Source organism: Rutilus rutilus, assembly GCF_951802725.1.
Source record: "Rutilus rutilus genome assembly, chromosome: 4".
Lineage (NCBI taxonomy): Eukaryota > Metazoa > Chordata > Actinopteri > Cypriniformes > Leuciscidae > Rutilus > Rutilus rutilus.
Window position 1 is genome coordinate 20,402,908 of NC_140212.1, and position 26,126 is coordinate 20,429,033.

The 26,126-nt window shown below is 38.1% G+C and overlaps 1 protein-coding gene across 2 annotated transcripts in view; it reads left to right on the plus strand.

The window, feature by feature from the left end:
* celsr1a (cadherin EGF LAG seven-pass G-type receptor 1a) overlaps window positions 1-26,126 on the plus strand; it is a gene marked incomplete at its 3' end in the record, with an annotated part of 95,077 nt that overhangs the window by 22,699 nt on the left and 46,252 nt on the right. For both annotated transcript variants that reach the window (XM_084407604.1, XM_084407605.1), the window contains exons 2-5: window positions 16,107-16,745; window positions 17,976-18,198; window positions 19,016-19,131; window positions 21,356-21,444. In XM_084407604.1, the coding sequence (XP_084263730.1) occupies window positions 16,107-16,745; window positions 17,976-18,198; window positions 19,016-19,131; window positions 21,356-21,444 (1,067 nt within the window). The remainder of the gene's footprint in view (window positions 1-16,106; window positions 16,746-17,975; window positions 18,199-19,015; window positions 19,132-21,355; window positions 21,445-26,126) is intronic.

The following is a 26,126-nucleotide window of genomic DNA, read 5'->3' on the forward strand; positions in this document are numbered from 1 at the left end:
CATACTCTGACTTCACAAAATACATTATGAAATTATTATGAAAATGAATAAAGAAAAATAATAAATAAATAAAAAACATGAAACAGTTAAATTTTAGTCTTAATGCATGTAGCACAAATGCGTCAAAAATAGAACAAGGAACAATATATCAGTTTACTGTTAAAGGATTAGTTCACTTCAGAATTCGAATTTCCTGATAATTTACTCACCCCCATGTCTTTCAGTCGAAAAAGGAATTTAGGTTTTTGAGGAAAACATTCCAGGATTTTTCTCCTTTCTCTGGACTTCAATGGGGTACAACGGGTTGAAGGTCCAAACTGCAGACCTTTCAACGTGATTACGTAATGCACATCGCAGTGCAAGACGAGCATTTGTGGTTAAAAAGTATAGAAATGTTTATTTATTTTAGAAAATGGCAGATCGCTTCGCTAGATAAGACCCTTATTCATCGGCTGGGATCATGTAGAGTCCTTTGAAGCTGCACTGAAACTGCAATTTGGACCTTCAACCCGTTGGACCCCATTGAAGTCCACTATATGGAGATAAATCCTGGAATGTTTCCTCAAAAACCTTAATTTCTTTTCGACTGAAGAAAGAAAGACATGACCATCTTGGATGACATGGGGGTGAGTAAATTATCAGGAAATTTTAATTCTGAAGTGAACTAATCCTTTAATGTCTCGATACATTGCACCACGGCGATTTTTCAGGACCGTTATTAGTGTGTTCTGGGTGGTTGCTTACTCTTCCCAGTCAACAACCTCTCCACATCAACTCACTGTGATATGCTTGTCTCTAGATATTTAATGGGTTTCTTTTCCAAGTTAATCTATGTGATTTTCTTCACATAGAAGAAAAGTGAAAGTCGTACACGCGATTCGGACAGGGTTAAAATACAGATTTTCCAGTCAGTCATTCACGAGCAAAATGACTTTATGGGCTGCTTTTTTTAATATATATATAAGCAATTTATGAAACGATTGACTTTTATGATCTGGTTCTTTTAATTAATAGTTCCAAACGACGAGTTACCAGTTTGAATCAACCTAAAACACTGCAGTGAATAATTTACAACAGTAGCAGAAAGAGAATTTCTTTCATATGTCAGCAACATAGACATTATCACTGAAATGCAACCAAATAAATTGAAATTGAAACAGCCATATGCATACAATTGCTTAAAAAAGCAACAGGCTGTCTCCCCTCATCAAGCCACACATTTTGGGGTATCAGTCAAGTCTGTAGTACAAATGTACAATCAGTCTAAGTTTAATCCTTAGGCTTGTGGGTTTGTTTAAATCGCTAACCCTAAGAAAGATTTGTTTTTTTACAATTAATGAACACTAAAACAAGTCATATAGACATTATATCTTACTCTGTGTATATACTTTTTTGAATAGTTCATTATATTTATCAGATATCAGTAAAAAAAAGTCCTGGTGACGTCTTAAAACTGCCGTAATCCCAATTCATCAATTCGCCTTGAGGCTCACTCTCAGGTTTTTGATGTTTTAATTGAGTTTTGGCTTGGCCCCTCTCTCTTTTTTATCTGGTACTTTACTCCCGTGGAGCGCCGTAAACCCAATTCACCATGATAGCAGCAGACATCCATCTGAGCCCCTCACACCCCAGTTTTACCACCCCTCTGAGAGGAGAACAAAGATTTCAACACAAGGGTTTTGAGTGGGGGGATCTGGGTGGATTAAGGCCCAGAAGAGGCTCTACAGGGCAAGCCAGGTGCACTTTATTTTTCACTAGACCACAGCGAACTGCTCCAGATTTTTTCCTTGCAGACATATTCCGCTCGTTCGAGACTTTATTAGGCCAGTCGGATGCTTTTACAGGAAGACTAGCTTGCTAATTAGGCTCAGTAGTGACATGTTGGAGGTGCTGAAGGGTGATTTGTGATTTTAGTAATACGTTGTGAAGAAATGCAGATGGAAGGTAGGAAGGGAGAGGAAACCAAAGAGAGAGAGACAAACCGAAATGCCTTCATAATTGTCCTTTCAAGACTAAGTGGGCTGTTTACACTTGGTATTATTTTTCGTTGATCCAAACGCATTTGTAAATACAAGTGTAAATGCGGTCTCACAAACATTTAGAGATTTTGCCGCTTCCGTAAGGTCAAATGCATTTGCACAGCGACAAAAGTCTGCCTACTCTCTGCCTACTGATCTAATACGTAATCATTGTGAGAAAACACACGAAAACAAGCGATTCAAACTTCATTGCGTTGTGCCAAACCACACAGATTACAGTCGAATTTGCAACTGCAAATTCATTCGCTTCCTTTCCTAATCGCATGAAACCCACCTAACATGGGTTCGTTCAATCGTCTAGACTATTTCGCACACACGCCACTGTCATGAAAGTAATGTAGAGTGTGACAAAATAAGAGATATCTGAACAGAAGATGCATTTTAATACCAGGTGTAAACAGGGATTTTACGTATTTGCTACTTTTCTACTTCACCTAAAATATATATAAACCCAACCGTTGGTTTAAATTTTTTTAACCCAACGGTTGGGTTTGTCCATATTTGACCCAAACATGGGTTGAAACAACCAAGCATTTTTTAGATTGTTGCTATTGCTAGTCGGTTGCAGGTGGTATTAGGAGGATGGGCAAGAATTCGGGGTTATCTCACAAAAATCCATCAGGAACTTACGCCATCATTCACTCATTTATGAGCTCTGTCTGGCTGTCATCCTTATTGGGGGCTCCGCTCTTTTGAGGACCAGGAAGATGAGAGCATTCCTTACACTTCTAATACACTCCTCTCTGCTCTGTTCTTCCTTCTGGTGGATTCCTTGAGTAGGGCTATAAATCACTCAAGTGTTTGGCTCAGTTAAGGTTTGAAGACTTTTGCTCTGTCACTTCATAGAAAAGCACTGAAAGACAAAAAGACGGTTTTCTTTTGAGGTGAATTATTGCTTCTGTTCATTGTAAAGTGCTCTTGAAGTTGGGCCGTGTCGCCACATGTTGTCTTTTACCTGTGTGAGGAGTTTCATCAAATGGGAGAGAACGAATCGTTGAAAACACTGAACTAGAACAACAAGAATTCTGCTCGCAGTTATTGCGATCATCACCGCCAACTCTTTTCTTTACAGGTTAAAGATTTACAGTGCAAAAACTCCCTCGCTTAATAAAGGAGTGTCTTTGGCAGTAGATTTGAATAGTGTAGAATATACTGTTAATGTAAGAAGAGTTCTTTTAAACAACTTCACAGAGATTAAATCAAGTGTTTACTCTATATGTAAAAACTTTTAAAAACAAGTTATTGGATTTTAAAGCAACTCTTCAACTTTTACTTTCAGCCAAAAACACAAGTATCCACAAGTATTCACAAGATGTCTTCAGTACTGGTAATTTTGGCATCCTTAATTCTTGACATAATAAGCTGTTTTTCATTCAGAGCCTTGCAAGACAGGTCTTCATATCACAAGTGCCAATATTTGATCCTCACGTTGTACAGTGGTAACAGAAAATATCTTCAGATTTGAATTACACTGTTCTCCTCTGACAATGTCGTTCCCATTTTTTTGCATATTCCTTACTCAAACACTTGTTAGCATCCCGTGATACATGGGTTATCATCGGTTACCTGCCCACAGAGCTCGCAGGAACAAAGGAACGTGTTCATGTCCACTGCAGACAGAGCCAGAGCCCTGTCAGTATCTGAGCACTCGACTGCAGACGGACGCTCTGATAAACACAAGTACCTGGCTGCTAAATTACCTTTAGATATGAGAATCCCACAGTATCACTTGCAGATGTTTGCATTTCCACATTATCTTTGCATTATTATTATTAGTCGTAGTAGTTGTTGTAGTAGTTGCATTACTGTAATATAGTTGCATATACTGTAATAACTTACCCAAGAATTTACAGTCTGAACTATCAACAAACTGGTCACATACAGCATTAGAGCTTTAGTCTTACTGTGCACTTGGCTTAAATGTTGGTTTCACTTTAGAATAGCTCAGTGTTTTCAGATTTCAATGAAATGTTCTTCTTCTGTCAGCTTTCATCACTTTGGTTTAGTTTATGCCTTATCGTTTATCTTGCTTCCAGAAAGCAAATTTCCCTTGCTGAATTACTGGCCTTGCTGATAGGCCTCTCTGACTCTTTTATGTTGGCGTGTGTTAAATTGTTATGATTCAGTCTGGTGCTTTTACCTCATTGTCACATCGATGAGTTTATTTGCCTGAGGGTACGTTTGTTTCACCGCATGCCACACTACTGTATCACCTGCTGAGCGTTTCAACAGGCCAGCTGCGTTATTTAATTTTTCAATATCTGATTTCAAATCACAGTCAGCATTCCAGTAATCTGTAGTGCTCTTTGCCAGAACAGAGACCTGCAGGAGCAATTCATTCATGGTAGGTGATTGCGTTGGCGTGCGATAATGTTTTATCAGTAGAATGAGTCAGGTCAGTGTAAGACACTTAAGAGCTGAATAAGACGGCATTTGAATTCAATCTCTCAGACGCTGTCTTGACTTGGTTCTCATTGGAATGAGAGTGTTCGGCGACAGCTCTCATGTTGCTGGTCGTTGACCTCTGACACTTTTCTATCCGAGTTTGTTTTGTTTGTTATGGTCAGGTGAAAACACCTGGTTTGTAGATACCTCTATCTTGATAGTGACAAGATGTTAATGGCTAGAATAGAATTACTGTTTCAAAGACAGCACTGGATTACTGGAATGTGAACGTAGGTCAGATATGAGAACGGTAGAACTGAGAAACTTTACTGGCTATAATTGTGTTTTATTGACCAATAAATTTGTATTTGACATCATTATGTTTAGTTAGGGTTTCACTTAACTTTTCATTCATTCATTCATTCATTCATTTTAACCAAGTTTATGGTGACCCGACCCACAAATATCAGGAAATAGACGGTCAAAATAAAGTGAATCTGCAGAGGTGTGCATCTATAGTGCACATAAGTGAATCAATAAAACAAAATAAAATGAACAAATTTCCTCACTTACCAAGAATGTGGATTTTTTTTCTTTTTATGATTTTAGTTTTTAAAAAAGCACATCTGGAGAACATATGTGAAATATATGTGTTATTTGAATTGGGACTGTTGCTCAACCCTCATTGGATGAAGATTGCATGTCGCTGGCCATCAAACTTTTACTAATTTAATAGAAAACGAACATGACACTCTCTTTTAACTCAATAAAGATGGCATTTCCCACTCCCAGTCCATCCAAACCTTTCCACTAATGCACAAAGAGCAGCACTGTGTGCCTCTATCTTGATGTGATCTACTGTCCTGAGGAACAGCTCAGTAAGTACAGTTAGTCAACAATGACACAGGGACAGATGAAGAATCTAGAAGCAATCAAGCTATTAGTTCTTTAAACATACCCATTAAACATGGTCTGCCTGTTCAACAGTTTCTTATCTCTTCTCATGGCATTCTAAAAGACAAGAGCAATTGATTGAGTTGACTGTCTCTTCATTTTATTTGTGGTGGAAAAAAAAGAGAAATTGAAAGTGAATTTAAAAATTGAAGTTCGGCTTTGAATGGTCTTCTTTGGGAATAAGTAATGTTGCTCCGTGAGAAATACTTATCCAAAGGGTTTTGTCATGTTGTCATAACATGCTGAACATGTTGAAAACAAACAGGCAACCTAAGAACAGGTTGGTACAGTGTACCAGAAGTATAGTGAGCCTGTTTCATAGATAGACCAGCTACTGAAAACCCATTCCAGTAGTCTATCAGACTACAAATCCATTCCAGTAGTTTGGAAGCTAAATTGACTACTAAAAAAATCAGTTCAGTTGAAAATTCATTTCAGTAGTCTGAATGATAAAGTAACTACTAAATCAATTTCAGTACTCTGAAAGTGTAACTAACTCCAGACCGAATACTGAAAATGTATTTCAGTAATCCAAACAGTAGACCAAATACTGAAGATCCAGTTCAATAGTCTGAACATTAGTGAAAATCAATTCAGTAGTCTGGCAGCAAAACTAAACGTTGCATGTTTGCATGTTAGGCTAACTACTAAAAATCTATTACAGTAGTCTGAACACTAGACTAACTGATGATGATCACTAGACTAACTGATGATGATCCATTTCAGTAGTCTGAACACTAGACTAACTGATGATGATCACTAGACTAACTGATGATGATCCATTTCAGTAGTCTGAACACTAGACTAACTGATGATGATCCATTTCAGTAGTCTGAATACTAGACTAACTGATGATGATCCATTTCAGTAGTCTGAACACTAGACTAGCTGATGATGATCCATTTCAGTAGTCTGAACACTAGACTAGCTGATGATGATCCATTTCAGTAGTCTGAACACTAGACTAGCTGATGATGATCCATTTCAGTAGTCTGAACACTAGACTAGCTGATGATGATCCATTTCAGTAGTTTGAACACTAGACTAGCTGATGATGATCCATTTCAGTAGTCTGAACACTAGACTAGCTGATGATGATCCATTTCAGTAGTTTGAACACTAGACTAGCTGATGATGATCCATTTCAGTAGTTTGAATACTAGACTAACTGAAGAAAATCCATTTCAGTAGTCTGAACACTAGACTAACTGACGATGATCCATTTCAGTAGTCTGAACACTAGACTAACTGAAGAAAATCCATTTCACTAGTCTGAACACTAGATTAACTGAAGAAAATCCATTTCCGTAGTCTGAACACTAGACTAACTGAAGAAAATCCATTTCAGTAGTCTGAACACTAGACTAACTGAAGAAAATCCATTTCAGTCGTCTGAACACTAGACTAACTGAAGAAAATCCATTTCAGTAGTCTGAACACTAGACTAACTGAAGAAAATCCATTTCAGTCGTCTGAACACTATACTAACTGAAGAAAATCCATTTCAGTCGTCTGAACACTAGACTAACTGAAGAAAATCCATTTCAGTAGTCTGAACACTAGACTAACTGAAGAAAATCCATTTCAGTAGTCTGAACACTAGACTAACTGAAGAAAATCCATTTCAGTCGTCTGAACACTATACTAACTGAAGAAAATCCATTTCAGTCGTCTGAACACTAGACTAACTGAAGAAAATCCATTTCAGTAGTCTGAACACTAGACTAACTGAAGAAAATCCATTTCAGTAGTCTGAACACTAGACTAACTGAAGAAAATCCATTTCAGTAGTTTGAACACGAGACTAACTGAAGAAAATCCATTTTAGTAGTCTGAACACTAGACTAACTGAAGAAAATCCATTTCAGTAGTCTGAACACTAGACTAACTGAAGAAAATCCATTTCAGTAGTTTGAACACTAGACTAACTGATGTTGATCCATTTCAGTAGTCTGAACACTAGACTAACTGAAGAAAATCCATTTCAGTAGTTTGAACACGAGACTAACTGAAGAAAATCCATTTCAGTAGTCTGAACACTAGACTAACTGAAGAAAATCCATTTCAGTAGTCTGAACACGAGACTAACTGAAGAAAATCCATTTCAGTAGTCTGAACACTAGACTAACTGAAGAAAATCCATTTCAGTAGTCTGAACACTAGACTAACTGATGTTGATCCATTTCAGTAGTCTGAACACTAGACTAACTGAAGAAAATCCATTTCAGTAGTCTGAACACTAGACTAACTGAAGAAAATCCATTTCAGTAGTCTGAACACTAGACTAACTGAAGAAAATCCATTTCAGTAGTCTGAACACTAGACTAACTGAAGAAAATCCATTTCAGTAGTTTGAACACGAGACTAACTGAAGAAAATCCATTTCAGTAGTCTGAACACTAGACTAACTGAAGAAAATCCATTTCAGTAGTCTGAACACTAGACTAACTGAAGAAAATCCATTTCAGTAGTTTGAACACGAGACTAACTGAAGAAAATCCATTTCAGTAGTCTGAACACTAGACTAACTGAAGAAAATCCATTTCAGTAGTCTGAACACTAGACTAACTGATGGTGATCCATTTCAGTAGTCTGAACACTAGACTAACTGAAGAAAATCCATTTCAGTAGTTTGAACACGAGACTAACTGAAGAAAATCCATTTCAGTAGTTTGAACACTAGACTAACTGAAGAAAATCCATTTCAGTAGTTTGAACACTAGACTAACTGATGTTGATCCATTTCAGTAGTCTGAACACTAGACTAACTGATGATGATCCATTTCAGTAGTTTGAACACTAGACTAACTGATGATAATCCATTTCAGTAGTCAGTCAGTAAACTAGACTGCCACTGCTGTATATCCAGTTTAGTTTAAGACTGCGTTAAGACTGCGTGGGTCTTGAGACTTCTCAGTATACATGGAGTCTACTTTGATCAGCCCACCCCATGCACTCCAGGACTGATCCCACTGCAGCCAGGTCTGTTTTGTAATCCCACCTGTTACAGGCTGGAGAGATGTACTTCTGCAGTCTGCACACCTCCTCCCTCTTCCCCAGGCTGAATAAAGTCTTTTGTGTGCATGCAGTCCGTCTCTGAGAACCGACTAATCCCAGCAAGCCAAGCAGAGGCATGCATCACTTTCAATGGAGAGTGGAACAGGAAAAGACACCATGACTCCTGCCGCCCTCACTGTTTAGAGGATGTTGAGTTGGACAAGTCTAGCTTTGGCAGTAATGTGCCCCTACTGCACCCACTCTTGATATACAAACGAGAGTTTTCAAAGTCAACATGAAGCACTCTCTCAAAACTCAAGTGCGCTCTCTGGGAACAAAGCCTGCTCGTGACTACTGTAGGTGCATACACTACATTCTGGCTCAACATCTCTTTCCTCTATTATCTATCTCTCATCCCTCTGTCCTCAGAGCTGTCATAACAGACATCTACACCGAGGCGCCCTTATCGCTGCTGGACTACCCTGATATGGTAGCTGGCTGTGGTTCTTAAATGTTTAGGGAGATTGACAGTAACAGACTTTTGTTAGACTATAACTGTATTTAATTAGATCCAAATGAACAATGAAGTTGCACAGTTGTGTGTATGTTACTCATTTTTGTCCACTGGAATTCTTTCACTTGTTGAACGGTTGGTTAATACCCTGGTAGACAACATTATAAACATTACATTTTTTAAAAGGTCAATTTTTTTACTTCTTATGTAAATTGTTGCAGAATTTAGAACAAATTTCTGCATAAATCACTTGCGAAAAATGTTCTTAAGTATATAGTTTCAGAATAAATGTAGAACAAACTTCTGTGTAAATTTCTCCGAAACCCATTCTCATTTAAGCATTTAGAGTGAATTGTTTGTAAAACAATGCTTATGTATTTTTTCAAAATAAATGCAGAATGAATGTTTATGTAAATTGTTTGTAAACCCATTTTTACGCATGTATGTAAATTGTTTCAGAATAAATGCAGAATTCCGAACTAATTTCTATTTGAAATACTTATTGCAGAATAAATGCAGCTTTCTGTGTAAACTGTTCATAAAACTCTTTTTACACAAATTGTTTTGTCGATCAAATTTCAAATTTCTGTGTATGTCGTTCATTAAATCATAGATTTACATTTACAACGATTTACTATTGTGGCCCAATAACCAGACTCTACTTGTTACTCACATCCTCTTTTTCATTTCCATCATATTAAATTTGGCATCTTCTCTGACAATTGCCTGTAGAACGTTTGAGAGATGTACCATTCTGTAATCGTTGAATACATCCAGATGCGTCTCCAGCAAAAATCAATAGCCTCATGATTCTCTATGCATTACAAAATAAATGCTCATCCTCCCCTCTGCTCCATCTGTTGGTTTTGAAGCCAGAGTAGGTGGTGATGATGTCAACGAGTTGTAATCTCGTTTTACCCATTCATTAAACGCCTGGTCCCATCTGGCCGATGGAAACACCGGGTACATCTGACAACGTCTCGCCCTCATATTCCCTGCAGTGAGGGCCAGAGCGGTTCAGAGACGGGGTAAGGTGTGAAATTGGAGGTTTTGTATGTGTGTGAGAGTGTGAGTTAGAAGGAACCACCCAAACACAACAACCACAAACATGTTTGAACATGGTCCTCAAAACCATGCTTAAAATGGACCTCATTTGTCTAACCCTTCGTCAACAAACGCTTGGCAATGACAAGTGAAGTCCTTATCACAAAAACTGATTAATTACTCTTGACACAAAAAAAATAAAATAAAAATAACAGTCACATTTCTGCATCAAGGTCGTTTCCTGGAAGGCTAAGAATGTTTTATCCCCTCTCTCAGTGTCATTCTTCAGGTTAATCAATGACTCTGAGGTGTGTTTTTATTTAAAACACTTCACTGTGCAAAGTATCAGAGTCTCATTCATGGTTTTATACCGCTGAGAACCCGACTACGCCTAACAACAGTCCCAACTGTACGTCTCCCCATGGAACTTAAATTAAAAAGGCCAGTTAGACTGTAGTTTAACATACATTTTTCTAAGGATGCACAATGTCAATCTAGTAATATTAGCATTTTACTAGGTCTACATTTTACTAGATTTTACAAGTCCCCCTGTGGTGAAAATCGAGCTTTTAATGTTGTTTATATGTCTATATGCTGTTTTTTATATGCTTTACGAATATGCTCAACACCATTGCTGAGTATTTTCTCCTTAAATCTGCAGTGAACCAAAGACAGTCTCAAAAACACGGTTTGAAATCGCTGATGTTTCTGACGTCACAAACTACCATGTAACCAATCAGATCAATGTGTGGTTTTCAACGAGTGGATCTCTGAGCTGGTGTGTGTGAGTGGAGGCGGGGCTAATTTGCATATTCATAGAACCGCATATACTAAATGAGGCAAAGGTGTAGAGTTACATTCAAGCTATTTTAAGGCATGAAGAATGTTTTTTTGTTTAAATATGTCATTTTGGTGATCAAAAATTAGTTTTAAGGGATACAGTTATTGACTACTTTAATACTTCATTGAATACAACTTGATCAATATTTAGCAGTTTGTCATTTCCCAGAGCTCATGATGATTTTTATGCCAGCAGTGCATGTAGAGACAGGTGCAGGTGTTTAGATGAGTCTGAGGGTCCCGTATGGAGATCACCGTCAGCAGAGAGCATTTCACCTGTTCACACCTGCGTCCACACTGATCTTACACACCATTCACCAAGTCACCCCACAACAGCTGTGTCCATTCCCACTTTTCTGGAAATCACTGTTTCATTGGCATCTGGACTGTTTCATATTAATGAAAGCAGTTCATATTACAGGAATTCTTAAAACAACTAAAAGGGTAGATTTTGTTTGTCTATAACTAGCTCATTTAGGTAGATTATTCCCTGGGACAACAGTCAGTTACACAGTTTAGCGGCCATTGCGCAAAAATATACAGATCGTCCTATCAACCTATCATGCATTTTAAAACGTTCTTCAGGTCAGTAAATTAAAACTTTACAGTATTTTTTTCAGCTCTACTCTACATTTAAAAAATCTTGAATTTTCCCCCTTCTAGACTGTATTCCAAAAATGTTGGAACTTGTATTTTAGCACTTCTCATGTTACAGCTTCTTTAGGACAAATCGCTTGTTGTATCCCTTGTTGTACCCCAAATCTCAGTGTATGCAGTGGTACCTAAATCATGGTAAGATTTACTGTCGTATGACTACACATTTTAAATCTTGACTTTCAAGCATAGTTATATAAAAATCGTCAAATGGCAGTGTTGCAATATTTGGTGTTTTGCAACACATAAAACACATAATAATAAGTATTTCTCGGATTTCATACTCCAGAGTCCTTAGCAATTCACACCCTGAGTATGTGTGTGTCTATTTATTAGAGGAAGACAAAAGAAGGTCACATGGTTTCGCCTCACCGTACCTAAAGCAGGTCACTGAGCTGTAGGAATGGGAGGGATTCATGGGCGGGTTCCTCAAGTGTTATGGGTTCAGTGGGCGGCACCTTTGCTTCCTTTGTTGTGATTCAAACATTTGAACTTGAGGGAGGGCCGTAAAATGCTGACTGTCACATTGGCACACAAACTGATTTTCATTGGCTCCTGAAGATGTGTAACTCACATACAACAGCCACATTTCCTACACTAATTTACTGACTTGTTTTTAACATTGCTGTCCTGGGCAGCGTCTTGTAATGAAAGATGTAATGTATTTGTTCACTTGTATGTCTAATTTAAGACATGAAAATCTATAAATATCATTGATTTTAATCAATTTTAACCACAAATCAAGTAGAGCTCTTTGGGATGAGCAATTATGCTTGTCTCGTCTTGCATACCAGTTCTTTAGTCATCCTTTGCCAACAAGGGAAAACTCATTTCGTGCCAATCCACCCCTGACAGACTCTTAAACACACTGGACTGCCCCTCTGTCCTGTTTGTGTCAGACCGCTGCTCTTTGACCGGCCGTTTTGGATAATGACAGGGAACGCTAATGGCAGAGTTCGTTTTTCCATGTTCTCCACGTAATTACATTAGTCAGCTCGAGTTACACAGAGTTAGACGCTGCTCTGAGAGGAAGAAATCCTTGTCAATCATTGTGACAGCTGGAATATCTGTGGCTTTTATCCAATACCTGTGATAAGATAGTGTGAGGCGTATCGCACACTTAACAACTTCAAGTTAAACTTCAACGTACACCACACTTACACATGCCAATTAAATTAATTTTGTTTATCTGAATGTTTGTGTATATGAGTGTATAATAATAAAGGTTATCATACAGATTGTTGCAGCCTCATAAAGTAATAATAATACTGTTAGTTCATAAACTAATCAGTTTTCAACTTGATTAATGGGGTATTAATGTTTCTTAACACACTTAAGTACACTTTTAGAAAAGTGCACTTTGTAATGTCAAATTAAAAGTTTTACTTTAAAGGTACATTTTAAATGATCATATTTTAATAATATAATAACATGTTGACCAACTTACTAAAGCACATGTAAAGCACTTGATTATCATTTTAACTGTAGTGTTTTATTCAGTATTACCTTTAAAGGTAATATATTTTAAATGTACTAAATTGCAACTTCATTATAACTTCGTAATTACAAATAGAAAGATTCAATAGGAATGACATTAATATATATTTTAGATTAGATGCTACATTTGGCAGTGCACTTTATCCATATTTCAAAGACAATAGAAGTAATGAAATTGCATACTTGAGTCTTGCTTAACTGGATCAAAAAACAGTATTTAAGTTAAACTAATTGCATTTAAAATTAATTTCAATCATTATACACTTAATTAATAATTATTCAATGAACATGCATTTAAGTGTCCAAAAAAACCCATTAAATTCACTTTAAATGTTGGTAACACTTCATTTTACAGTGCCATTGTTACATGTCACATGTAGTTATATAGTAATAACTATAAATTATGCATAATTACTTGCAACTAACCCTAAACCAAACCCTAATCCTAATCCTATAGTAAGTACATAGTTACTTAATTTTACTTATTACTTAAATGTATAATTACAGTGTGACAAAGACACCTTAAAAACAAATTGTAACCTAAATTTCACATTCTTTTAAAGTATTCAATTTATGTAATAAGTACACTTTTTAAAAGTATGTTAAAGTGTACTTTATGTACAAGGGTTAACAGAGTTGATTTATCCATGGAGGGGCATGAGGGTGTTTTGCATGACAACAACCTTTGCCTGGTTACTGACAGCAACACAACTTTACATTGATACTAAGTGAACAGCTGACAGACTAAATATAAACCGCGCTGCTATGTCAGGTGGAAAACCCATAAAAAAATCAAGAAAACACATTCTGTCTTACTTTTGTCTCGACCACTTAAGAAATACTGATATTTTGATATAGTGAATGGGTTAAACTAAGAAGACACACTTTCTTTAGAGGAAATCTAGTTGATTTTATTACTTTATTTGAAAATCTTGATGACTGAATTTTTTTTAATGATTTAGTTTGGAATCAGAATAAGAGCTGTTGGTAATGCCATATAAAACGGTGTTTAAAAACACATTTCCCTATCCTGAGAGAAAAGACCTATCTGTTAGAATCAATCCTTCATCCCAGAACAGCACAAAACCTGGATATGAAATTCATGTTTTGTTAGGCTGGGTGCCAGCCCATATTTTCATTAGCATCCTCCGCTGTTGATAAAATGATGTTCTGTGCCTACAGTAAATGTGTTTAGTTTGCATTTAAGGAATATAAAGAGAGAGAGAGAGAGAGAGAGAGAGAGAGCAGTAAGGAATTTCCTTTCTTTCTTATGTGTGTGCAAATGTACTTTCAAAATTATGTGTCAAGCAGGCACAATTGAAAGTAACTATAATAGATGCTCTGAAATTGTTTAAGGGGTTAAAATGAGTTTTCTTGCTCTTTTGAAACAATAAAAGAGTTTGATCTACTATAATAATATTCAAATTGTAAAGCTTTCAATTCACCCAGAATGATGTCACAACCAAGCTTGCATTTGTTGCTTAATTTAAATGCAAAAGCCACAAGAGAATGACCTAAAATCTAATACACTTTCAAAAACCTAATAAAGTGGTCCAGGTATGACGTCAGAACCCGGAAGTCTAATTTGCCACTGGTTCCTTCGAGATTTTCCTATTGGGTTTTATAATCAGATCAAATAAACCCTGTGGTAAACATAACTTACTTGACGATACTTTAATGTTTTGTTCTACAACGTAAACTGCCCACGTACACCCCAAACTGGCTTATAACTGCTTCAAAATTCATGTTTTCGCTATGGGTGTGTGTAATTTACAATGTAGAACAAAACATCAAAGTATCGTCAAGTTAAATTTACCTCAGGTTTTTATACATAAATCGAAAATCCCATAGGAAAATCTCTAAAGAACCATCAGCGAATTAGTCTTCCGGATTCTGACGTCATACCTGCACCACTCTATAGCAATTACTAGAAATTAAATGTATATAGAAACAGCATGTTATTGGTGAACAAATTGTATCAGGTTAGGCCTGCAGTTTGAAGTCAAAGCAAATTGATTATGTCATCCTGTGCAACTTTAGTGGACCGAACACAGTGCACTACATACTAGACAGAGCTGGGAATGTAACCCTTTTACTGGGAATGGTGACCTACACCCCCTTTTTTGTGATTTATGGCTGTGATATAATTTAGAGACACATAACTCAACTCAAAGACACATGACACCTCCATATTTGAAAGGTCTTAGCCACATTGTTTTGCCGGGGGTATTAATTGGATATACCACCTGTTCTGCAGTTGTTCCCTTAGCAAAACAGAACAGCCACTGCAGTACTTGTGGGAGCTTCCTGTCAAATCCATTTTATCCACAGGAAAATAGTGGGACTGAGATCAGATACGGCTATGCAACTTAAGATTGCTTTAATCAGACCTGGGCTAAAGTACTCCAGGCAGCTCTCTAATGTAATGCGGTGTTGATAGTTCAATATTCTGTCTTAAATTTCTACACTTTGTGAAGAAAAAAAGCTGAAACATTATTTATGTCTTACAGAAGAAAGTCATAAAGGCCTTGAGGAACATGAGGTTGAGTAAATTATTACAATTTTTAAGTGAACTATCCCTTTGGACAAAGGTTTTGGAACTTTGTCAGTTTTACAGTGCAATGATATAAGCAAAATAAGAGAATACATAATTCCTTGTGCACTTGTGCTGAAAGTATAGCAAATGTATGGCCAGTGTAGCAAAACCTCAACCCAAGGACCTGAGTGAAAAGCATGAAATGTCCAATCCTGAAAATGTGTATGCTACATTTTGCCATTCAGTGTGAAGCTCCGTAGTTAAGATCATGTACAATCCCATTAGAAGCATTCCAATCCGTTTTGTACTTTTGTGGAAGAAAGCATTTACTGTGTTTTACGGTTGTCAAGTCGAGGTTTTTCGAGCATTAGTTTCAACAGAGAAGACGAGTTTGTGTCCTGAAGCAAGATACCAAGATGATCTGTCTAATTGTGGTGCAAATTTGTAGTAATCTTGTCTGTTAACATGCTTTCTTCTCCATCCAAAAACAGTATTCAGACTTTCTCAGTGTGAAGTGTATACTGATATCTTCCGGAAGCAGCCTGAACATTCCAAAATGCCAACATTCTAAGACTTAGAAGCAGATTGTGCTTTCATGGAATATAAAACTGAATTATTAACGGTTGGTTGTTTCTATCCTTTTTAGATGGCATCCACCAAGTGACGGCCTTCTGTACTCTCCGTGTGACCATCATCACTGACGAGATGCTAACGAACAGCATCACGGTCCGTCTGGAGAACATGTCCCAGGAACGCTTCCTATCCCCGCTGCTCTCTCTATTTGCCGAAGGTGTGGCAGCGGTCCTCTCAACTAGTCGCGAAGGAGTTTTCGTCTTCAACGTCCAGAACGACACGGATGTCAACGGCAACATCCTCAATGTCACCTTCTCCGCCTTGCTTCCTGGAGGAGCTCCGGACCGCTACTTCCCTTCGGAAGAACTTCAGGAGCAAATCTACCTGAACCGAACTCTGTTACGGAAAATCTCCAGCCAAAGTGTCCTTCCGTTTGATGACAACATCTGCCTGCGGGAACCTTGCGAAAACTACATGAAATGTGTCTCTGTGTTAAAGTTCGACAGCTCTCCGCCTTTCATAGCTTCTGACACTGTTCTCTTCAGACCAATCCATCCCATTAACGGCCTGCGCTGCCGTTGTCCGGCTGGCTTTACCGGCGACTACTGCGAGACCGAGATTGACCTTTGCTACTCAGGACCATGCCGCAACAATGGCCGCTGCCGTAGTCGAGAAGGAGGGTACAGCTGCGAGTGTCTAGAGGACTTCACAGGTGAGTGCAAAACATGTTATGGCACAGAGCATTTGTGTGTTTAGTCTGTAAACTTGCAGGGATATGTGGTAGAGTGGTTTGTGGTTAGGGAGCAGTGTTTTGTCAGGAGCTAAAGGAATGCTGCCCTGGAGAACCTGAGGTGTGAACCATCAGTCATTTGGGGTAAACCACAAATAGGGAAACCACCAGAGCCACTGCCTTCAGAACCAAAAGTCAGGATGTCCATGTCACAGGTGGACAAACACGAGGAATGATGTGTCCACCTGTGAGGGACTTATTGAATCTTGAGCAAAGATCAGAAATGTGAAATAAAGTTGTATGTCTTAAAGAACAAATATAACATGAAAGACTCTGATGGCTATATCTGATCAATCTCCAATTGGGAGGCTCCTCTGTCATTCCTACCCACCTCCCCCTTCTTTATCAAGGCTAATTACCCCTCTAATCACCTCCTTCAGTGCTTTGAAGGTCACAGTTCAACTCCAGGTATTCTGCGTCCATTATGATGGCGATGACAGCCTGCCCCTCAACATCTATCCCTTTCTGGCTTTCTCACATTAGAGGGAAACAGATCTGTCTATTTCCCTCCAAGAGAAAGATTATCCCAAGGAAATCAGGGGTCATTACAGGCACAGGGACTGCCATCCTGCTCCCCCACCACACATAAACACCCTTTGTTCAGATCTTGTCTGGATAATGGTTGATATATAACACTGCATGATCTGTGTGTCCATCTTCGGTAAGGGAATTGGTGGTGCCATAGAGGAACTTTTGGACTGTCAAGTGCTTCCGTATGGAAAGCTGAGACTTAAGTCAGAGCTCAAACTTTGATTTAAGGCATGTATTGCAGGGCTCTTCAGCTCCAGTCCTGGAGTGCCAGTGTCCTGCGGAGTTTTACCAATTCCAATTTAACACACCTACCTGTAATTTGAAGAAAGTCTGAACACCTTGATTAGCTTGTTGGGGTGTATTTGGATTAGGTTAAAGCTAAACTCAGCAGGAGTCTAACTGGCCCTCCAGAACAAGAGCTGAAGAGCCCTGCCGTATAGAGTAAGACCAGTGTAGATGTTTTCTCACTGAGACACCATTTGCAGCTTGGGTTATTTTCCTCTGTAACAATATGCCTTGTGTAACAGTGACCAAAGATGTCAAAAGGTTGAATCAGTATTCCAATACTTTTAGTACTTTAAGTTCACTACAACTTTACAGACTTCTGATAATCCTTTGTAGGTGAGAACTGTGAATTAGATGCCCGCTCTGGCCGCTGTGTCCCCGGGGTATGTAAAAATGGAGGTGAGTGCGTCAACCTGCTAGTGGGTGGCTTCACGTGCAATTGCCCTTCTGGAGAGTACGAGAAACCTTTCTGTGAGATGACAACCCGCAGCTTTCCCGGACAGTCCTTCATTACCTTCCGAGGCCTGAAACAGAGATTCCACTTCACTGTTTCCTTCATGTAAGTACTGGGTTATATTTGACGAGAAAATTGCTTCTGACCTCAAGTCTCATGCCCCCATTTATCTTCTTGTTACACTGACACATCTGCCCAAAGCTTTGCATGCTGTAAAGGGTAATTTGTTGAAGAGGTTGCATAAGGAGCCCTTGAGCTCTGTCTGGCTAGTTGGCATGCCTGGACTCATCTTCTACTCATTCTGGGTCATATATTGATAATTCTAATGTCAAGCTCAAACCATGTTTGCCCTTAATGTAGATTTTAAAGTCTTTTAAAGTTAGAAAGAAATGTGGATAATTTGTTTAAAATCAACTGTATAGTTGAAAATAATGCTTTATCTGATATATTAAGCAACAAATGTTGAGACAGGGGCACCCGAGAAATATTTGGGCTCCTGTGCTGTGTAAAAACAGGAAGGGCTACATTTTGAGAGAGTACTATCAGTGTTTTTCTTTATTTGTATCATTTTCCTGTGGAGCAGCTGGTCTCTGACTCCTCTGCCCTCTGTGCCACGGCTCAGGCATGATAGAGGTGGGATGTGCCGCCCAAGGCAGAGGAACCACTTCCTGTTTCTAGACCACTGGCCTTACGTTTACTTCCTCTCTGATTTTTTTTCTTTTCCTCCCTTGATTAATAGATGTTATTTCGTCTGTCTGGCTGGGAGGTTTCTTGTAGCTCAAGTTTAGGTCGTAAATTCGAACATATGAGGAAATAAGTGCAATCGAACCTTTATAGAGTTAAATTTTTATGAGGGGGTAGTGTAGACGTTCAATAAAACCTGTAGTTCTTGTTGTTCTGATCAATGTTTTTTTCTGTCCAGGTTTGCCACAAGAGAGAGAAACGCCCTTTTACTTTACAACGGTCGTTTTAACGAGAAACACGACTTCATAGCTGTGGAGATCATAGAGGAACAGATTCAACTCACCTTCTCAGCAGGTAGGACACTGTAACAAACGGGAAGCCCAGGTCACCTTAGCGTCAACATTAGTTGAGATGCACTGATATTAAAAATCTAGCTGACATGATCAGCCAATGATTGTTTTTATCCTATGTAAAAATGTGGGAAATGAGCATGCACAAAAAAATCACAGATATATACCAATACAATGGAAAAATCTACTATTTGCTAATAACAGATATAGCAAAGATGTTTAATGCACCCCTAACCAAAATATACTCTACTTTGTGAACACAAACCTTTTTAGTCATGCAAGCTTGATTTCACGTCATTGGGTGTCAGTCCACAATTCATAACCCAATGCAAGTATGCATTCTCAGCATTTTAGCACTCTTTGAAGAGAATTTTGCAGAGCATGTTAGCTAAAGTTAGCCAAATTGTCAACACGTTTACAGCTAGCTACATAAATTATAACATGCTCAGTGTAATGGCACAGACATTTGGAGGTTGCTCTCACTTCCTTAAATACTGAGGTATGTTAAAGCAACAGTAACGCACCTTAACGCATAGAGGACCATGCACTTGCAATGTTTTAGCCGAGCATTTGCTTATGCTTTTGTATACTTCTATAGAGTATGTCTTTGGACTGTTTTGTCAGATTTACTCCTGGGACAGCAGAAAGTGTTGTTGATAATATACAGTGACCTGAGGTGACATCATGCCATGCTAAACAGCTTGTTTGTGCAGTCATGTGTCACTTTGAGAGAAAATTGCTGTAGGTGGATGTGTTTACAACAAAGAATTTCAAAGTCATAAAGTGTCCAAACCTTAATGAGGCTTTGCCGTGACCCCAGCTGGTCTTTCCAACGTCTCCATGCATGTGCAGGGGAAGACACACTTGTGCAAACATGCATTCTCTCTCTCTCTCTCTCTCGCACACACACACACACACACACACACACACACACACACACACACACACACACACACACACACACACACACACACACACACACACACACACACACACACTTTAGCTCAGAGGCAGTTATAAATAACACAAGATGAGCACAGCCCTATAATGGGACTGTTGATCTTATAGCATACATAAATCTTTCCCAGACAAAGAGAACAATGCGGTGTCATGCTGTGGAGCCTGTTTTACACGCTGTAACCCATGACACTTGTACTAATACTGTTCTGTTGACCAGCTGGTCAAGGGGCTGGGCCACCATTCTTAGTTTTTCAGTGATCAAGAGTGCAAGTATGTACAAAATTTCATCAAAAATATATTAGGTTTTAAAAAAATCTAAATTAATAAAAATTTTAGACATTGTTGCAATTGTTTTCAACAAAGAGGTCACAATATTCTGTTGTTCTTTACTGATTCTTTACGAATACCAGTAGGGACTCCTGCCTTGGGTAAATATTCCTCTAAACCCAATGTACATTTTGCACCCCCTACCCTCTGAATGAACTCTATTGATGAGAGAGAATATCTAAACATGATTGATAGTTATGTTAGAAGCTTTGTGCTGTAGCCACTAAATTACTTTATATTGCACCAGAGGTGACAAAGACACAATTTATACAAAAAGACCTTTATCGCATGCCAAAACACACACTTTGAGCTATGTCTGTTTTTATGGTGTACTCATAAATGCAACATGTTGAACATTTACAGTAATATACTGTCTTCACCAAATTTTTCAACTTGCATTTATTAATATGCAACAGAAACTTAATTTAAATGTATTTGTTCAGACAGTTCATGCTAATTATTTGTTTCAAAAAAGATTTACAGTCATTTGTGCCCTTGTTTTGTTAGAATATATCTAAAGTATTTTTTTTGTAAAATATATAATTAAAAACTCATTTGTTGTTATTTATTGAGTTATATTATTATTTGTATTTTGTGTTAATGCTTTCACCTTAAATTGAGATCCTAATTGGTTTTATGTTAGATAAAGTCAATATAAATAAAAAAATTATTTATTTATTGCAAAACTAGATTATATAATCTAATAGATATGTATTTAAAAATATATTGCCCAGATAAATAGATTAAGTTAGCTACTATTTGTTAGTAGCTTGTGTAGCTACTTTTTCAAAATACTAAACTGTGTTTAGTGACTTTAAATGATTAGTTGGTAACATAAAAATTCATAGTACAATAGCATATACAACGTTAACGTACATGTTTTGCTCCCGTCTCTTTGACTAAGTTTTCGTCTCATTTTTGTCCCCATCTTTCTGTCCTAGGCGAGTCTAAAACAACGGTTGCACCTTCTGTACCAGGTGGAGTTAGTGATGGCCAGTGGCATTCGGTTCAGCTTCACTACTACAACAAGGTAAGCTATAAAGTCATCTTTGCTTTTAATTGTTGGAATAGTTGTTCCTGAAGATTCCCACTTATGAGTAGCAAAACAGAAGTTTGTTCCCACGATGGTTTTCTTACTTTCCACTTGTATCTGACCTGAGGAAGACAGGAGATTATTTAATAGCAGTTATCGGATTCTCTCTGTTTGACTTGCATTGCATTTCACTCAACTGGAGTTTGTTTTCAAATGCTTCCACACCCAAAGGCAACAGCGTGTTTGCACGAGATTGCTTAATTAAGTCTAAATGCACTTACTAGCATGTTTTTGCATGTGTTGCTTACTCTTCCACAAGAAGATTATGACTAGAGTTTATCTAGCATTGCCCTCTCCATGTTGCCAGTCACTGAAAGACAGTCTGCTAACTGGAGGCCACATGATTCATGTAAAGCTTCCAAAAAAAAAAAAAAAAAAACTCATGCGCTTTGGTAACGAAAGACACAGTCGTCTTTATTTCAGTCCTGTGATTCTCGACTCTTCCAAGCCCTGAACATCAGAAACTGAATATGCCATTTGGGATGTGCCAAGAGTCTTCCTGCTTGTAAGAGACTCCAACTTGAGTTTCATAAACCTGCTTTTAAGATTGTTTTCAATGTAGTCTTCAAGCATATCCTTGTTCTCGTATAAGTGAGCAGTAGTTGGTGACGGAAACAATAAGGATGTCTCGAATTTCAAGGGAGTTTACGACTGTGTTTTAATTTACTGCAAAAAGACTAATGCGGTTTCTTGTAAAGACATTAGTTGATGACGATATCTCAGACTTGTGGTTTGTTGGTTTTTTCTCAAGATATGACAACAGCAAAGTTTATTATCATTTTTATTGTTTTGTCATGTTTTTGTAGTACAAAAAAAATGGATGGTATGGCAAATTTGGACAAGAGAGGTGTGTTATTCATTTTCAAAGCACTGGCTTGTGGTTTTCAGTTGGTGGACGATAAAATGATAGACTTCCATTGAATAAGAGAATATTATATACATTTGGGGATGGGCTGTTTGGACGTTGACTAGTAAAGCAACCATCCACAACACTTTAGCATTGTGTGAGTGAGTTTTGGACCTGCGAGCACCTAAAAATGTTGTTTAGTATGCATTGTGAATTGTTACCTATGTAGTATACAATGGGTTATGCAGTGTTTGCTAGTTTTGTGTGATTGAGCATAATAGTTTAACACACTTTTATGTCCAGCCTGAGTTGCTATTGGTGGAATACACACACAGACACACACACACACACACACACACACACACACACACACACACACACACACACACGTGCGTTTATACACAGATACTAAATAAACACAACTCATAGTGGGTGTCGAGCAAGTTGTTAGACCACCAGCCAAGTGGGAGTCCTCACACATGGCTGTGCCAAAAAAATACTCCACCTGCCTCCAACACACACACACACACACTGTAAAAAGTAACAGGGACGCCAGAGACGCAGCAAGTGTGTGACAGCCTGCAGCTGTTGTTGAGTGCGTGTGGTGATTTACCACGGTGAATTGATCAAACACACACACACACACATTGGCACAGGAGAGCCAGTCTCTGTGAGAATAACCAACAGCAGTGTCACGCTCACTAAGTTCTGTCTCGAGCCATGTCTCGCGGAGTGTGAGAACTGTCAAGAGCAGGTATACTGTCCAGATCTAAAGACATTCCTCCACAATCAGTTAATGCTTCCCCTGATTATCACCTCCGCACAGAGCCAGAGAGTGGCCTGTTGGGATTTCAGAGGATTTTAGATGGAATCTGCTCATACTTTCGCAACCTTTTAAGGTACCGCTGCACTTTAAAGGAATTTATAGAAAGACGAAGTACCTTAGTCATACCTAATGCCCAATGCTTAATTTATGGGGTCAGAGGGTGAATATATAAAAGCTTGTGGTTGCCTACACACTGGAGTTCATGCTAAGAGAATGCTGCAAATCCGTTCATTTCAAGGGGGATGGTGTGCCTAAAGGACACAGAGGGAAAAAGTGAGTGTGCGAAGGTGACGTTATGTAATGTGACGTGAGGCTGCATTAGAAATTGCATACTTCCCTACTATATAGTAAAACATTTATGTGATAAAAGAAGTGTCCGAATTCACTCTACTCATAAAAGAGTAGGCAACAAGTACCCGGATGACCTCCTACTTCTGGCGAGATTCTGAAGTGTGCTTACGATGGACACTTTAATATCCCCACAGGAGAGGATTTGTGAACGACAGTGAAGCGACGTAGCTGACGCCGGTAGGTCACATGATAATGACAGCATGGTGAATGTAGTACGTCCAGATTACATTCATACCACACACACTTATACTACTTGGAACATACTTTTTTTTAGCTGTCGTGTAGTAATTACTTATTCAAAATAGCACCTACTCAAGAGAGTATACGATTTCGAACGATTTTATATTAAACTTTAAGGATTAATATAATTTAAACAGATGAGTTATACAACAATTCACCCCCCTCACAGTTGTCATAAAGTGTGAAATTAGCTATATAGACCAAAACCACTTTTTGTACCAGGCTGTATTATTTTTTAATATTATATTATTTGGGGATTGACTCCCTTTTGGAGCATGTCTCTAGTGGCCAGTCGATGAATTGCAGTTTAAGTCACTTCAGTGTTCTATTCAAGAGAGAGACCGGAAGGTTGCCCCCTTGGTTACCACTTGAGGATATATTTTATGTTTATTAGAGTATCCTATTGGTAGTGTAGCAACTTCAGACTATTTTAATCCATGTCCGAGTCATTGTGTGCTGCTTTATTTACAGTGACTGCACACACTGCAGTTCTCACAGTTAATTTCAGTCCTTTCAATTTACCTGCAGCTTAGAACTGGATTCGAGCTTAGTACTCATTACATGCTGGATATATAGCACAGACACTAATCTAAATTCCCAGACATCCCCATATAACTTTAACTTTAATTAACTTATGTGTCAGTTTCAGATGTCAGGACAAATGCAAGATGTTTTTGTAAGAAGGGAATATTAATATATAAATTTGATACATTTTAATACTCAGATCTTTTTCACTCAAATGAAAAAAAAAACAAAAAAAACAATGTAGTTTGTCCTCGTGACATTGCTTTTTTGTATAAAAAATGTATGTGTATATATTTAGCCCCATACAGACATAAAATTACTTAGGTTTGTATGTACAAAACCAGAAAAGCACATACTGTAATTGTGTACTACATAAAAACAATTTAACACATGCCATGTTGAACTCAATTCAGTTCAACTCGGCTTCATGTCTAAATCGCTAATATCAAAGCACAGTGGATCACAAAGAAGCTTAACAGGGTGGCAGTACTTACATCCAGTGAGCAAACACGAGACCACTAAAAAAAAAAAAAAAAAAAAAAAAAACCTTGCTAATAATGAAGAAACCATTCTCTCTTCAGCAATGCTAAAACAACTAACTCAAAAACAGTTTGTCACTGTCTAGTTGACCTAATAAAGATGATTGCACAATATTGGAAGAAAAGTAAGTGGATTTAGGGTCTCAAGGCTAGCAAGCTAGCATGCTGGTCAATGTAAAGGGCGCCAGTTCACATTTAATTTAGGCTACGGATGGGTGTGACGGAAGCGGGCAGGTTTACAGAGAGGTCATGAGCTGTTTTCATGAGGTCCTGGAAAAATGTTCAATGATTTAATTAGTTATTTGAGTCTTTAAACTGTGGTGCACCAAATGCACTGTGAATAGATTTAGCTAAAAAGTCAGTGATAAACAAATGTTCTTCGTGGATTAGTTTACCTAACCATGCATGAGTGAAGATAGTTGTACAGTTTACCATTTTTTTTTCTCACTTCAAATATACACACAAACTCAACTAAATTCAGGATCAGTTTGTGTTATTTAATTAATTCCGTTAAACATGTACATGTCACTCAAATTGATTTTGGATGCATTCAAGCTAAAGCTTTCCTAGCGGAACAAGTTCACCAAAGTTCGGTTTGTTTGGTTGGTGTGAAAGCACTCGAGTCGAGAAAACGATGGGTTCGGTTCATGTGGACCCCATTGTAGCGAGCGAATGAATCCAATCCTATTTCAGATTCTGAAAGTTCTTTTTATACGCACCCGAAACTTCGAAATCCGATTCACAAGGGATTTTTGAATCTAAAGAAATTCAGAGAAAGTAGTTTGATTAAATGGCTGAAACTGTCATTCGAGCCCGATCTCACGGGAAAACGTACAAATTCTACGAGGTGGCTTATTCGTACGAATTCATACGACCTGACTCGTACGAATTAGTAATTTTTTTGCAAAATCGTACATATTTTACGAATTGGCCAATTCGTATGAATTCATTGAATTCCCCTGACCCCGCCCCTAAACCTACCCATCACGTGGGTTTAGACAAATCGTACAAATTCGTACGAGTGAGGTCGTACGAATTAGCCAACTTTTTATCATTCGTACGAATTCGTACGAATTGGTCGTGAGATAGCGTTGGTCATTCCGATTAAAATCTCATTCAACTCGAGCTCAGTAAGATTGATTGAAGTGTTTACGTGAAGGCTTTTCAGTCCGATTGAGCCGTCAATCCACGTATTAATAAAAAGAACACGGACCCATAACGTACGACGTAGAACGCGGGAAGGGGGTGGAATTGAACTTGGGTCGGACCAAGAAATCAAACCGAGACCTCA